Source organism: Sinocyclocheilus rhinocerous, unplaced genomic scaffold, assembly GCF_001515625.1.
Source record: "Sinocyclocheilus rhinocerous isolate Xijiao unplaced genomic scaffold, SAMN03320098_v1.1 scaffold604, whole genome shotgun sequence".
Taxonomy (NCBI): Eukaryota; Metazoa; Chordata; class Actinopteri; order Cypriniformes; family Cyprinidae; genus Sinocyclocheilus; species Sinocyclocheilus rhinocerous.
The window spans coordinates 1,312,598-1,326,018 of NW_015658518.1; the positions used below are offsets into that span (position 1 = coordinate 1,312,598).

Below are 13,421 nucleotides of genomic sequence, written 5' to 3' on the forward strand. Positions count from 1 at the left end.
TTCATACTACAGTGACCTTAATAAGTCTTTAATACATTAGCTCATCAATTAACATGATTTCTGCCCGAGTCCCGTCGGATTGCATCGGTTGTGGGGATGAAGACGACAACTCCCATGATTCCACACTCAATCACGGCATCATCAAACTATGCCTTTGTTTCTTGTTTGTTTTGAATATGCGCCCTCTAGCGACGAAAACTTACATATTGTGCCTTTAAGGAAACCTAAAACACTCTAGCATCCCTAGTGGTAAGGAAGAAAACTGCCCACAAAATTCTTATTAACAGGCTCATGTCTGGCCCACACTGGGCCATCATTGGATTAATGTGGGCAGTCCCATAGTGTAGGCTGCTCACAGAGAGTCTGCGGTGAGCACAAAGCTGTGGGCCTCGCCTGGGCAAGCCCGCACTGGGCCTGTTTAGGTTTGGTGTGGGCTGGCCCTAGCCCACTGTGCCCGCAAAAAGCCAGCATGGGCCCCGCAGGGACATGTTTGCAGGGAGCAAATGCTTTCCAGATAAAGCGATATAATTTTTAACATTTATTTCCTATTTCCTATATATAGCCTACACAAACACACGTTTATCAGCATCAGTTACTATTTTTAATCTGCGAAACTATTTATAGATCGCAGAATCAAGTTCAAGTATACTAATTGTTTGCTACTTTACAATAACATACAGAAAGTTGGTGATGAGCTTTTCCCAGAAAAGGATGGAAAGGTCCTCACAACTGACATCGACTATATCGATGTGTGGAAGGTAATGCTAACAGCTAACACGTAATAATTACTAAACGATGTCTTCAAAGTCTTTAGAGTGTGCTGTCATATGTTTCAGGGAATGGAAACTCTGAAAGCCACAGGAAAGGTGAAAAGTATCGGTGTCTCTAACTTCACAATCGAGCAACTGGTAAGACTGCTATCCGTGGCCAAAATCCCACCCGCTGTCAATCAGGTGCATGAACTGTCACATTATCGTGATTAGATTTTTACATCTGACGGCATGGATCAAATTAGGTACCTTAATAAGGAAATATGAAATATATTTCTCATATTAGCGTGAGCCATATATTCAATCGTTTGATACAATATTGTTAATAGTTACGCTTGTATTATCTACAGGTGGAGCTCCATCCTTACCTGGTTCAGTCTGATCTGACTGAGTTTTGTAAGTCCAAAAACATTGCTTTAACAGCCTACAGTCCATTTGGCTCACCTGGAAGACCTTCAGAGTTGTAAGTTATAAAATTCCGGGACCTTTTCAACTAGAATCAGCTCTTAATCTTATCAAAGCAATAAGAAGGTGGGGAATGACAGATGAGTTCACTAAAACATTTCTCAAAGAGTATAACCTAAACATTACATGCCATTTTGTACAATTCTTCTACTTCCATTTCCACGCATCTGAAGTCAAAGAAGAGATACGGATCCCATGATGTTACTGCAGGATCCTGTTGTTGGGGAAATCGCCAAAAAGCACAAACGGACCCCGGCACAGTTCATATTTTTCTCAGTACGAGTATTGTGCAGCATCTACTTTTCTGTTTTTGGGATTTAATGTTGCATTTGATTGTTCTGCAGGTTCTGTTGCGGTATCACGTTCAGCAGGACATTGTTGTGATCCCGAAGAGCATGAAACCCCACCACATTTTAGAGAATACCAAGGTAAACTTCTAAATATTCCATATATACATTTCAATATTATATAGTATTTTTTTTTCTCCTAATGATGTCAGTTGTTATCTTGTGGTTTCATTCTGGTATATACTAAAGCAAAATATTAATGGGATAGTTCACCCTATAATGAAAATTCTGTTATCATTTAATCACCCTCAACTTGTTCCAAACCTACGAGTTTCTTTCTTCTGTTGTACACAACAGAATATAATTTAAAGAATGTTGGGAACCAAACAGTTGATGGTAGCCACTGACTTCTACAGTATTTATTTCCATACTATGGAAGTCAGTGGTTACCGTAAAATGTTTTGAGGAAATGAAGACAGAATTTTCATTTTTGGGTGACAAATAGGCCTGTCACGATAACAACTTTTTGTTGTGCGATATATTGCCCCAGAAATAATTGCGATAAGCGATATTATTGTCATTTTAAAGACCATTTTATGCCACTGAGTATATAATCATAATGTAGCAGCATAATAATGCATAAAGGCCTACACACTTCCAAATTACAAACTTTTAATTTTTAAGAATATTTAGATTATGGAAATTAAGTATCAGAATATTAGATACCTTAAAAAAACTGAATAAATAGTAAATAAACATTTTCTAACAAAAAGTGCAAAGTAACAAGTAGAAAAAAAGAAAAATGCACAAAGAACTTTTATGGAGATTTTTCCATGACCTTCTTTTCTCTGTAAATTAAGGGTGCACACTATTGCTGAAAAACACAATCACTACTTGGCAGTCAGATGTCCGTATGCACAAAGGCACAGATCCCTAAACAAGACCATATCTGCAGATGAAACTCTTTTTGTAGAAGCATTTTAATTTGAACTAGCACCTCATGACTAAACCACGTTATGTATGAGAAGCTGCAAAAGACACAGGCGCAAGTGGAATGTAAAACACACGGTGGCATTAATTTTTAAGTAAATATAATGGGTGATATATTGTCACCAAAAATTATTGAGGTTATGTACATATATTGCACGATAAGTCGATATATTGATTATTGCGACAGGCCTAGTGACAAACAGTAGGCCTAATACACATTTTCCTGTCGCATTCTGAAAAATGAGAGTATCTTTTAGATACTGTATCTAATAACTATTATAACTATTAAATATCACTATTATGTGTCTGGGTGCAGATCTTTGATTTCACTCTGGATGAAGAGGATATGAATGCTCTCAGGTCTCTGAATCGAGGCTGGAAGGCCTGCATCATAACACAGTAAGAGTATATTTTTAAGTATGTAAAACAGCATGCAATATGCAACAATACACACTTTAAACAGTAGATGCTATATTGTTTTATGTGAAAACTTGTCACAGACCAATCATGAGAATTCAAGGTGATATTAAAATGCGCTGATATTCCTTACAATCCATTTGGAAAGACAAGGTCTTATTAAATGCACTGCATTGTGGGATACATTTTGGCAAATGTAGTATATAATGAGGGTATTTCGCTCATAATGTGAACAGTATACTTACTACATACTACTAGCAGTTAACTGGATGGTGTTGTTGCTCCTCAGATTGGAATTGCATCCCTTCTACCCCTTCAAGTGAAATGCTGTTAGTCTTGGATGACCAAGAAGTTCAACCCACCTAGAAAAAAATCACAGACCAAGCACTTCTGGAGGCTGGAGTAAGAAGACACTTTTTCGATTGTTAGGTTCAGGCATTCATATGTGTATAGCTAAACTGTGACATTTTAAGGCACTGGAATAAAATATTTTTGAGAAATGCTAACAGATGTCATTATTTTAACTTCATTTGGTTAAAATAAAGCATTAAGGCATACACTACTATTCTGAGCCGGCAAGATTTTTCTTTTTGAAAGAAGTTTCTTATGCTCACCAAGGCTCCATTTATTTGATCACAAATACAGTAATATTGTGAAATATTATTACAATAACTGTTAAAATAACTGTTTTCTATTTGAATATATTTTGAAATGTAGTATATTCCTGTGAAGGCAAAGCTGAATTTTCAGCATCATTACTCCAGTCTTTAGTGTCACATTTTCCTTCAGAAATAATTCTAATTTGCTGATTTGCTGCTCAAGAAACATTTATTATTATTAGCAATGTTGAAAACAGTTATGCTGCTTAATGTGTTTGTGGAAATAATGATTTTGTTTAATCAGGATTCTTTGTTTGATTAATAGAAAATGTAAACAGAAACCTTTTGTACATACCTATGTGAAAGCATTTACTGTCACTTTTGATCAATTTAATCTATCCTGGCTAAATAAAAGTATTAATTTATATATTTTTTTTAAACTTTTGAATGGTACTGTAATTCATAAAATCAAAATATAAACACAAAACACTGCAAACAGTCATGTAAAATTGTTACTTCAGGATGTTTTAATTGTAACTCCAGGACATCTATGAAAACTCCAAAAAAGTTTGTAACAAAAACTACAATATTAATTTGTGCTTTTCAACTCAATTCATAGTCTAACATCTCACAGTATTTCCTGCTGACCTCTTTTTAAAAGGATCTGAGAAGCAGCCAATGGCATCAGGCTTATGACAACCTACATTCAGAAAGTAAATTCTCTCATAAAAGTGTTCTTCAGATCCCCAGACAATCACCTGTGCTGCTCCTGGCTGGAATTCTGTTTGTCTCTCTCGGTGTTATGACCCTCTATACTGTTGGTTTGTTGTGGTCTGACAAGGCACACACACGCCGAGGCTCCGGCAATGTGCTTCGGTAGATTTGGACCTAAGACCCACTGGCCCTTGTCTGGAACAAACACTTGAGTGCCCTGAGAGAAGTCCATGGCCTCCCAGGTGTACCCTCCCAATACGTAGATCTTTCCATCCAAGACCGCCACCCCTGCCTCACTGTTAGGGTACCTGAGAGGGGCTACCTTGGTCCACTGATCAGTCTGCGGGTCAAAGGCTTCCACCCCCAACACGTCAAAACGCTCCATGCTCTCCTCATGGTCATCGCTGCCCCCGATGACATAGACCCTGTCATCCAGAGACGCCATAGAGTGCCAGCCTCGAGCCAAGATCATGGCCTGTCGCTCGGTCCATGTGTCCGCAGTTTTGGGGTCATAACTTAGCATGTCACGTCTGTACGGGCCAATCTGGTAATCATGGCCCCCTGAGATGTAGACAATGCCCTTGTGAATAGTGCCCGCATGACCATATGTGAATCTATGAAACAAGAAAATGTTTTAGGTATAATAAGTTTTACTAAAAATAATAAAAGTTTATATATATATATATATAGTATATATTATACAGAGACACAATGGTCTGTGTCTCAAACAAACACTTTTGAACATCAAACTTCACAGTCATGCAGGTGGAACCGGAGAGTGTTGAATAAAACTACTAATTTTCTTCAAAAAATAAAACTTAATGACCCCAAACTTTTGAACAGTAGTGTACAAAGAGGATTCAAAATAAATGTTCACATAAACTGGTGCAACCTTGCGAAAACATGACCAAAAACAATTAACAAACCTGGGCAATCCTGCAACGTAGGTCCAGTAGTCCTCAGCAGGATGGTACACTTCTACAGAAGACAAAGCACCACTATCATTGCGTCCCCCAACAGCTATAAGATAGTCTCCCATGGTTCCCAGATAGAAATCCACACGCCGCTGGTTCATAGGGGCACCCTGCAGATCAACAGATCACTTGGATTAACACTCAAACTACGGCACAAATCTCTACTTCTCTCATGCTTGGGAATATAAAGGAAAATTACAAAAAAAAAATTAACTTTTAAAAATACAAAAAATAAAGCTGAATTATACAAATTTTATATTTTCATCTAACCACTTATTTTTTCATGCGAAAGGAAGCTATTTTCTATGAATGTGCAAGACTTCTGACTCATTAGCTGCTATTGGTAAATAATACTAGTGCAGTAAGAAGTGCAGTAACCATTAAAACTAACTGCATCATTAAAATATTATATTAAAATAATATGATACCGGTTTGCAATATAAAGCAGCTTGAAGGACTGTTTTTGTACAGGTAAAATAATTGCATTTTATCCCATAAATATGCACATTTGACTGTAAAGCATTGCTCTTGAGTTGGATAAAATGAATGAATGAATGAATGAATGAATGAATGAATATAAAATAAAAAGCGATCAGATGAAATCATTTAGTCATAGTCTGGGGCCCTGCTGTTAAAACTTAAATGTCACTGTTATTTTAGTATCATTAAGATTATAGTTCTTATTACTTTTTAAATAGTTTTATATTATCATTTTTTATTTTCTATTTTAATTTTAACTGAAATATATAATTATATATAATCAATTAATTATATATATATATATATATATAAAAAAATTTTTTTCACATTTTCCTACTTTAGTTGAATGTTCATTAAATGTTGAATTGGTAACTAGCTGAAATAAAAAGCTTTTTAATATATATATATATATATTTTCTTTTTATGGTTTTAATTTTAGTTTCAGTTAAAGTTTTAGCTAACTATTACAACTCCGTCACTGACTCATCACATTATCAAGAGCGAAGTGTATTACCTTAATCCACAAGTTGCTTCGGGGGTCATATCGATACAGCAAGTTGCTTGCAGAATCTCCCCCGTTGTCCCGTGAGGAGCTTCCACCTGCAGTGAAGATAAATCCCCCCAAAACAGCAACACAGTGGTGACTCCTCTGAGCTGGCAGCAGAGTCTCGACGACCCACTTCCCTTCTTCTTCATCCAGCCAGCACACCTCAGCACTCAACTCCTCTCCACGTTCAGACACCTCCCCTCCCACCAACAGCAGACGCTCCACACCTCCTCGAAGGCCTGTGCGTGTTGTCTGCAGTACAGGTTGGGCGCTGACTCTAGTGTGGTAGCCCACGGCCTCCTCCACTAGCGGCTCACAGCCTGCGTCCGGGGGCAGGAGGGAGCGCATGGCCGGCAAAATGCGCACTATGAGGTCATCCGGTGGAATGAGAGCTAAACGAATGTTGGAGAGAAGTTGCTGGGCGAACGCAAGACGTTCAGGTCTTTGACTCAACCATTGAAAGGCGACCTGCAGAAGAGCTTGCTCGTTCTCATGTTGCACCTGCTCATCTGCAAGGTAAGCACAAAGCTTGGGCATCCGCACATCTTGGAGGAACTCGGAGGTGACGGAAAGCGTGGCGAAATGCTCCAGAATGAAGCGGTCTATGAAGGCGTCCAGCCGGTCCAGGCTGTAGAGGAAGGCAAGCTCCTGCAGGTACAAGTAATTGTCCTCACGTACCTCTTTCTCCAGATACTGGCAACAGAAATCCACAGCTCGCCACACCTGCAGCAAGTGAGCAGTTTCCAGGACGTTGTCGATGTTTCCACCATCGAGAGGTAACTCGCCGCTGTACAGGAAGTCTACTACTGCTTTAACACCAACATACGAGGCTCCCACAAGCTCTACTTCTGCTTCATGCTCCTCTCGCATCCCCAAGGTGAACATGGCCTGGAAGTAGGGGCTGGATACTGCAAGCAAAGCCCGATGTGCAGAGATCCGCTGGTCATCGGCCACCAGAACGACATCACACAGCTGGCCATGCTGTCTTTGCTCATTTAAACCTTGAAGGAGGTAGTTAGCCTGGTCTGCCCATCGATACACCTGTTGTACACGAGAGTTAGTTAGTGCATGATAGTTTCAAGACACTTGATACAGAATTTTTAAAAGGTACTATAGATATTAAAAGTGCTTTTTTTTTAATCCTCCAGTTGCAAGAGTGGTTTTGAACTTTATACTGACACATCAGTCAGGGTGTATGATGTTTGTTAGCTGGTCATGTCATGTCAACATGGGTGCGTGACCCACTCCATGCAGAATAAAATGTTTAGCAGACTGATATAACTAGATTCTTCATCTCATGTGAGTGTACACAATTTTAATTTGTTAAAAGTTCTATTAATTTATTATTTATTATTAAACCTTTTTTAATTAGTAAAAAACTACTGAGTGTACCTTTAAATTAATGTAAAAATAAGTGTTATTTCTTGTAATAACACAATTATTGAGTATGTAACAATAAATGTGTATATTATAGAATGAATTAAAATTATTTTTGAAAAAAATATTGTATTTTAGTATTTATTAACATTTTAATTGGCTTTTATTTTAATATTTTACATTTTTGTCATTTTTTTATGTGCTTATAATTTTTTTTTAGTTTTTGGGGGTTTTCATGTTTCTGTTTAGCTTTAATTTATTTTTATTTCAGTTTCAGTTTTTTTATTTTTTATTTTTTTTTTTAGTTCAGTTAGTTTCCATTTAAGTTTTTAAAAGTTTATTTTTAATCTAATATTTATTTTTAATTTTATTTTAGCTTTATTTCAATTAGCAAAAATGATTTTAATAGTTTCACTATTTGTTAACAATAACAACACTGTTATCCAAACCTTTGAAGATTCACTTATTCTGTGAGGACGTGAAAGACGAGATTGCTTCCCCATGTCCATTGTGTCATCTGCCATAAGACTATCTGCAAAATATCAGAATCATATTTAATTATCGAAAATAATTAAAAGTAACCACATATAATACACGAGTAAAACGTTCAGAATAGGAACAGACAGAGCTTAAAATCAGAAAATGAGCACAAAAGGAAAGGGGCATTTACACAATAATTCCAGACTACGTTTCATTGATATTCAATATAACTGGACATATTTTATCGATTCAGCTGTGACAACAACCGTAAAGTAAAATTCAGATATTATTTTACCATTTTTCCATTCTTTATCTGTATTAATCACTAGTTAAATGGCCGTGAGTGACTATAATCAAGTCATTTTGTCCGTGGCACAGTGAAGCTGAGTTCTCACTTCCGTGTTGCGCTTCATTTCAAAATAAAAGTCATCTTTGTACTCAAGGTAGCTCAAATTCAGAGTGTAGCGTAGTAGTAGCAGTAGTAGTAGTAAAAATAATGTACAAGAAAGGGGCTATCTTTGTGATTGTGTTGGCTTGACAAAGCCAATATGCCTACATATGTACTATTAAAGCTTATTATTGTTCCGATTCTTTTTCTGAGATTAAATTTCTAACATTAAAGCTTTAAAGGAATGACCATCAAACTTGACACAAACCTTCCGGCTGTTTTGATTAGGTAGGCTATTTATATCTTTTCTGACTGGTCCTTCAAACTTCAACTGTCAGAAACTCAAATGTAAACAGTAAACACACAGAAGGCTTTTTAACCCATTTAAACTTAAATTAAATCTACCTATCTAGTATATATATATTTTTTTTTTAACTTTTTATGCTAATATATTATAATATTTGTTGTTCTTAAATTAATTTATGCTATACTGAAGATGTAATAATGAGGGCAAGTGATATGCTTTTTTAAATTATTTTATTTTAATCAGAATCAGAATCAGCTTTATTCGCCAAGTGTGCGCAAACACACGAGGAATTTGTTGTGGTTTTTTAAGAAGCTCTTGGTACATACATGCATACATACATATATTTCATTTAAGATGAAATGTAATATTTCTTGGTATTTATATCTTTTCTGACTGGTCATTCAAACTTCAACTGTCAGAAACTCAAATGTAAACAGTAAACACACAGAAGGCTTTTTAACCCATTTAAACTTAAATTAAATCTACCTATCTAGTATATATATTTTTTTTTTTACTTTTTATGCTAATATATTATAATATTTGTTGTTCTTAAATTAATTTATGCTATACTGAAGATGTAATAACGAGGGCAAGTGATATGCTTTTTTAAATTATTTTATTTTAATCAGAATCAGAATCAGCTTTATTCGCCAAGTGTGCGCAAACACACGAGGAATTTGTTGTGGTTTTTTAAGAAGCTCTTGGTACATACATGCATACATACATATATTTCATTTAAGATGAAATGTAATATTTCTTGGCATGATTCGACTATGGTATGGCCTGATTCTCGTCTATAATCCAAATATTACACAAAAAAGCAACCCATTGTTCTCAACCCAGGTCCACAAGATGGCAGTGCAACTCAGACCAACTGTTAGATGACAGAACAAAACTGGGTGGATTTAATGTAGCTCAATGCCCAAGTTGGCCATTAGGAGGAGGTGAAACTGGCGCGAGCTCCCTGATTCACTGGAACAGCAACCTGACAGACAAATACCACTACCGCCCATTAAGAGGCAATAGGAAATGAATCGAGTCGTGAAATTAGTTGCCTCTCCATCCCACTGAGAGAAGAGACCTCCCTGCTACACCAGCAGCCCCTCTGTCGCACTTTGGGATTTATCCGCATTTTCTCTCATTCCCCCGGCTTTGTTCTGCGTTTAGATACATTATCTCCCTTCGCTTCGTCGAAATGGCAACGCGAATTGACAAAGAGGCTTGCAGAGAAGCATACAATCTAGTGCGAGACGACAGCTCAGATATATGCTGGTGAGTGAAGCCTTGATTTACTGCACATCCAGAGATGCTGTTTGGCGCGTGCTGGCTGAACTCGCTACATTGTTTCAACAATTAGAATCTTTCAAATTAAACATTAAACGCCGATTTAATTGACTCACGGACCGTGTGTTGTGCAACATGTAGGGATGGGTCTTGTAACACAGGGGAAGTGTGTCAAAATCTAGTTTGCAGCCTACCTAGGCAGCATTTTGGCCAGATAGGCTGCTCTCTAGGTTTTGAGACACAGCCAGCGTTTGACAACAGTTAATATATCAATTTTGATTTTTAAAGGGCATCTTTTAAGTATGATGGCTCTACCATTGTACCAGCTGGTCACGGATCCGACTACGAAGAATTCAGGAGTCAGTGTACAGGTGAGATCATTCTTTGAGATTTACCTGCTTTTATTGTTGTTGGGAGGTATTTTTTGCAAAGTAGTTAAACAAATCAAGTGTTAAAGGGAAAGTTCACCTACTGATTCTCGTCTATAATCCAAATATTACACAAAAAAGCAACCCATTGTTCTCAACCCAGGTCCACAAGATGGCAGTGCAACTCAGACCAACTGTTAGATGACAGAACAAAACTGGGTGGATTTAATGTAGCTCAATGCCCAAGTTGGCCATTAGGAGGAGGTGAAACTGGCGCGAGCTCCCTGATTCACTGGAACAGCAACCTGACAGACAAATACCACTACCGCCCATTAAGAGGCAATAGGAAATGAATCGAGTCGTGAAATTAGTTGCCTCTCCATCCCACTGAGAGAAGAGACCTCCCTGCTACACCAGCAGCCCCTCTGTCGCACTTTGGGATTTATCCGCATTTTCTCTCATTCCCCCGGCTTTGTTCTGCGTTTAGATACATTATCTCCCTTCGCTTCGTCGAAATGGCAACGCGAATTGACAAAGAGGCTTGCAGAGAAGCATACAATCTAGTGCGAGACGACAGCTCAGATATATGCTGGTGAGTGAAGCCTTGATTTACTGCACATCCAGAGATGCTGTTTGGCGCGTGCTGGCTGAACTCGCTACATTGTTTCAACAATTAGAATCTTTCAAATTAAACATTAAACGCCGATTTAATTGACTCACGGACCGTGTGTTGTGCAACATGTAGGGATGGGTCTTGTAACACAGGGGAAGTGTGTCAAAATCTAGTTTGCAGCCTACCTAGGCAGCATTTTGGCCAGATAGGCTGCTCTCTAGGTTTTGAGACACAGCCAGCGTTTGACAACAGTTAATATATCAATTTTGATTTTTAAAGGGCATCTTTTAAGTATGATGGCTCTACCATTGTACCAGCTGGTCACGGATCCGACTACGAAGAATTCAGGAGTCAGTGTACAGGTGAGATCATTCTTTGAGATTTACCTGCTTTTATTGTTGTTGGGAGGTATTTTTTGCAAAGTAGTTAAACAAATCAAGTGTTAAAGGGAAAGTTCACCTAAAAATGAACGGCATATATTATATTAAATGAGACTGACAGACTCAATCAAAAGTAAATGGTGACTGAGGCCTTAACCTTACTTCATGAGTTCACAGAAAGAAAAAAACAACACCTATACAATACAGGTTTGAAACTACATGATTGCGAGTAAATGATGACAGACCTTTCATTTTTTGGGGGGTGATCTGTCCCTTTAAGTCTACATCACATCACTAGGAAGTAATTCATTTTCCAAGGTAGACAATACCAAATATGGTTTCATACTTGTCCTAGATGACATGACATGAGGCCAAGCAACTGGTGGGAAGTTTGATGAGAGGATTCTAGCAAATATAAACACATTTGTATTCATAATCAACCAGAATTCATTAAATCCAACTTGATATCTATTCTAATATACAGTAGCTGTGGTTTTGGGATCAGTAACTTGAGCTACAGCAAATGTAGTATGTTGTACTGGGTGCACTATATTTTTATAACTGTAAATAACTGTCTAGCTCAGTTGAAAGAATGAAATGATGTAATTTTCGCCTCTCATTCTGTCATCTTAATTGAACAGGGATTTGGGCGTGGTGCTCAGTTCAGTCTCCATGAGTAGATTGTGCAGCCACTAGCAGATGTAAACTTGTACAAGTGTTGCAATGCCTTGGTTTCCTGCTCTGTGCTCTGACAGATGATCAAAGATGTCTTCCTATATGGAGCAGTGTGTTACAATAAGCACTTTTGTTTATGGAGAATATTTTAGTCATGAAGTTGACTTCTGAAATAATTACTTATGTTTTAAATCCAAACAGAAAAGATGTAATTTGTGCCATAGCCACCCATAAACTGATTTATCCAGCAATAAATTTATTTATTTATTATTTTGGTAGATTTTTTGAGTAGTTGGAGAATCTAGTGGACCTTGGAATCTCCCTAAAACTCTGTAGTGGATAGGACAAAATGAAAATATAGTAGCAAAATTTCTGCTTTATAAAGAGTTATGTATTGGCAGTCAGTAGCTTTATGAATTGTTTTAACTTTATTATGTGGTTTTATGTGATAGAAAATCTCTGACTGAAGAATATGATTTTAGAATGCTTTCATTTACGATCTGCTCCATCAACATAAAATTCAAAATGGGTTTCTGGGTCAAAGTGACTCAGAATTATAGAGCGGGTCACATTTTTTCATATAAATGTTTGCAAAACCGAAAGCTCGTTTTTTAGGTGATGTCTAAAAGATTGAATATTTGAAATATTTCGTTGTGCTGCATCATCATAGCCTGGAAACCTGGAAGTACAGTGCACATGTAGTCAGCACAAAAATGCTGACTTTCTGGAAGTGAAATGTGCCGCACACGCAAGAGGAAGTAGAAGTGTGTGGAAGCATTGCCACATCGCAAAAATGTCAGTGTGTCACCGTGTTTTCACGCAATCGTAAAATAAGACAGAACAACTCTAATTTTTACTAGAGTCCATGCTTTCCCACTGTTCACTTGGCATGTTGACACATGACAAGCACCACTCACTTCCTAAATGTGGTTTGTTCGAGGTTTCAGTTCTGTTAAAATACAGCAGAGGTCTCTATAATGTGACTTAGATTCATCATCCACTTTGTACTTGAAACTTGAACAGCCAATGTGCCAAATACAACTGACAGTATTACCCATGGTTCCCTGACTTAGCTTCTTAAACCTTAAGCCCAGTTAATCAACAACAGAAAACCAGATATTATCCAGTAAAGTCCTACTAAGGTTGCATTTAACCACTGTAAATTATACCCCATACAAGACGGAACAAGAGCGTAATGCCCTTTGGTTTCTAGCAGCCATTTTTTTTAACTGGCCTATATGTTATAAAAGTTAAAAAAAAATATGTTACCAAGTAAAAAAAACATTAAAATTTATTTTTATTTATA

At 37.2% G+C, this 13,421-nt stretch overlaps 3 protein-coding genes across 4 annotated transcripts in view; 2 read left to right on the forward strand and 1 right to left on the reverse strand.

Annotated features, from left to right (window-relative positions):
• The window catches only part of LOC107722465 (aldose reductase-related protein 2-like), a 6,739-nt gene extending 3,332 nt beyond the window's left edge, over positions 1–3,407 (forward strand). Inside the window, exons 4-10 of the mRNA XM_016530820.1 lie at positions 681–758; positions 837–953; positions 1,121–1,233; positions 1,409–1,511; positions 1,580–1,663; positions 2,829–2,911; positions 3,219–3,407. Of these exons, the coding sequence (XP_016386306.1) occupies positions 681–758; positions 837–953; positions 1,121–1,233; positions 1,409–1,511; positions 1,580–1,663; positions 2,829–2,911; positions 3,219–3,252 (612 nt within the window). The 3' untranslated portion in view covers positions 3,253–3,407. The remainder of the gene's footprint in view (positions 1–680; positions 759–836; positions 954–1,120; positions 1,234–1,408; positions 1,512–1,579; positions 1,664–2,828; positions 2,912–3,218) is intronic.
• Positions 3,408–4,071: 664 nt separating this feature from the next.
• Positions 4,072–8,502, reverse strand: LOC107722460 (kelch-like protein 36). Its single transcript, XM_016530815.1, has 5 exons — positions 8,396–8,502; positions 8,070–8,152; positions 6,211–7,284; positions 5,169–5,326; positions 4,072–4,856 (listed from the first exon to the last, which is right to left on the reverse strand). The coding sequence occupies exons 2-5, from the start codon at positions 8,142–8,144 to the stop codon at positions 4,283–4,285; spliced, it is 1,881 nt and encodes a 626-aa protein (XP_016386301.1). The 5' UTR covers positions 8,145–8,152; positions 8,396–8,502; the 3' UTR covers positions 4,072–4,282.
• A 1,215-nt stretch (positions 8,503–9,717) lies between these two features.
• The window catches only part of LOC107722478 (coactosin-like protein), an 8,515-nt gene continuing 4,811 nt past the window's right edge, over positions 9,718–13,421 (forward strand). The window contains exons 1-2 of one of the 2 annotated variants that reach the window (XM_016530836.1): positions 9,718–10,067; positions 10,368–10,450. In XM_016530836.1, coding sequence (XP_016386322.1) covers positions 9,991–10,067; positions 10,368–10,450 — 160 coding nt within the window. In that variant the 5' untranslated portion in view covers positions 9,718–9,990. Of the gene's footprint in view, positions 10,068–10,367; positions 10,451–10,689; positions 11,040–11,339; positions 11,423–13,421 lie in introns of those variants that run through there. The other variant, XM_016530835.1, reaches the window with a different exon arrangement.

What these genes read in the sequence shown, in the direction of transcription:
- LOC107722460 (XM_016530815.1), bottom strand. Translation starts at nt 8,144, where the DNA reads ATGGCAGATGACACAATGGACATGGGGAAGCAATCTCGTCTTTCACGT. An exon ending in GAATAAGTGAATCTTCAAAG is followed by an intron (nt 7,285 to 8,069) that starts GTTTGGATAACA and finishes CGTGTACAACAG; the next exon opens with GTGTATCGATGGGCAGACCA. An exon ending in TACGTTGCAGGATTGCCCAG is followed by an intron (nt 4,857 to 5,168) that starts GTTTGTTAATTG and finishes CTTGTTTCATAG; the next exon opens with ATTCACATATGGTCATGCGG.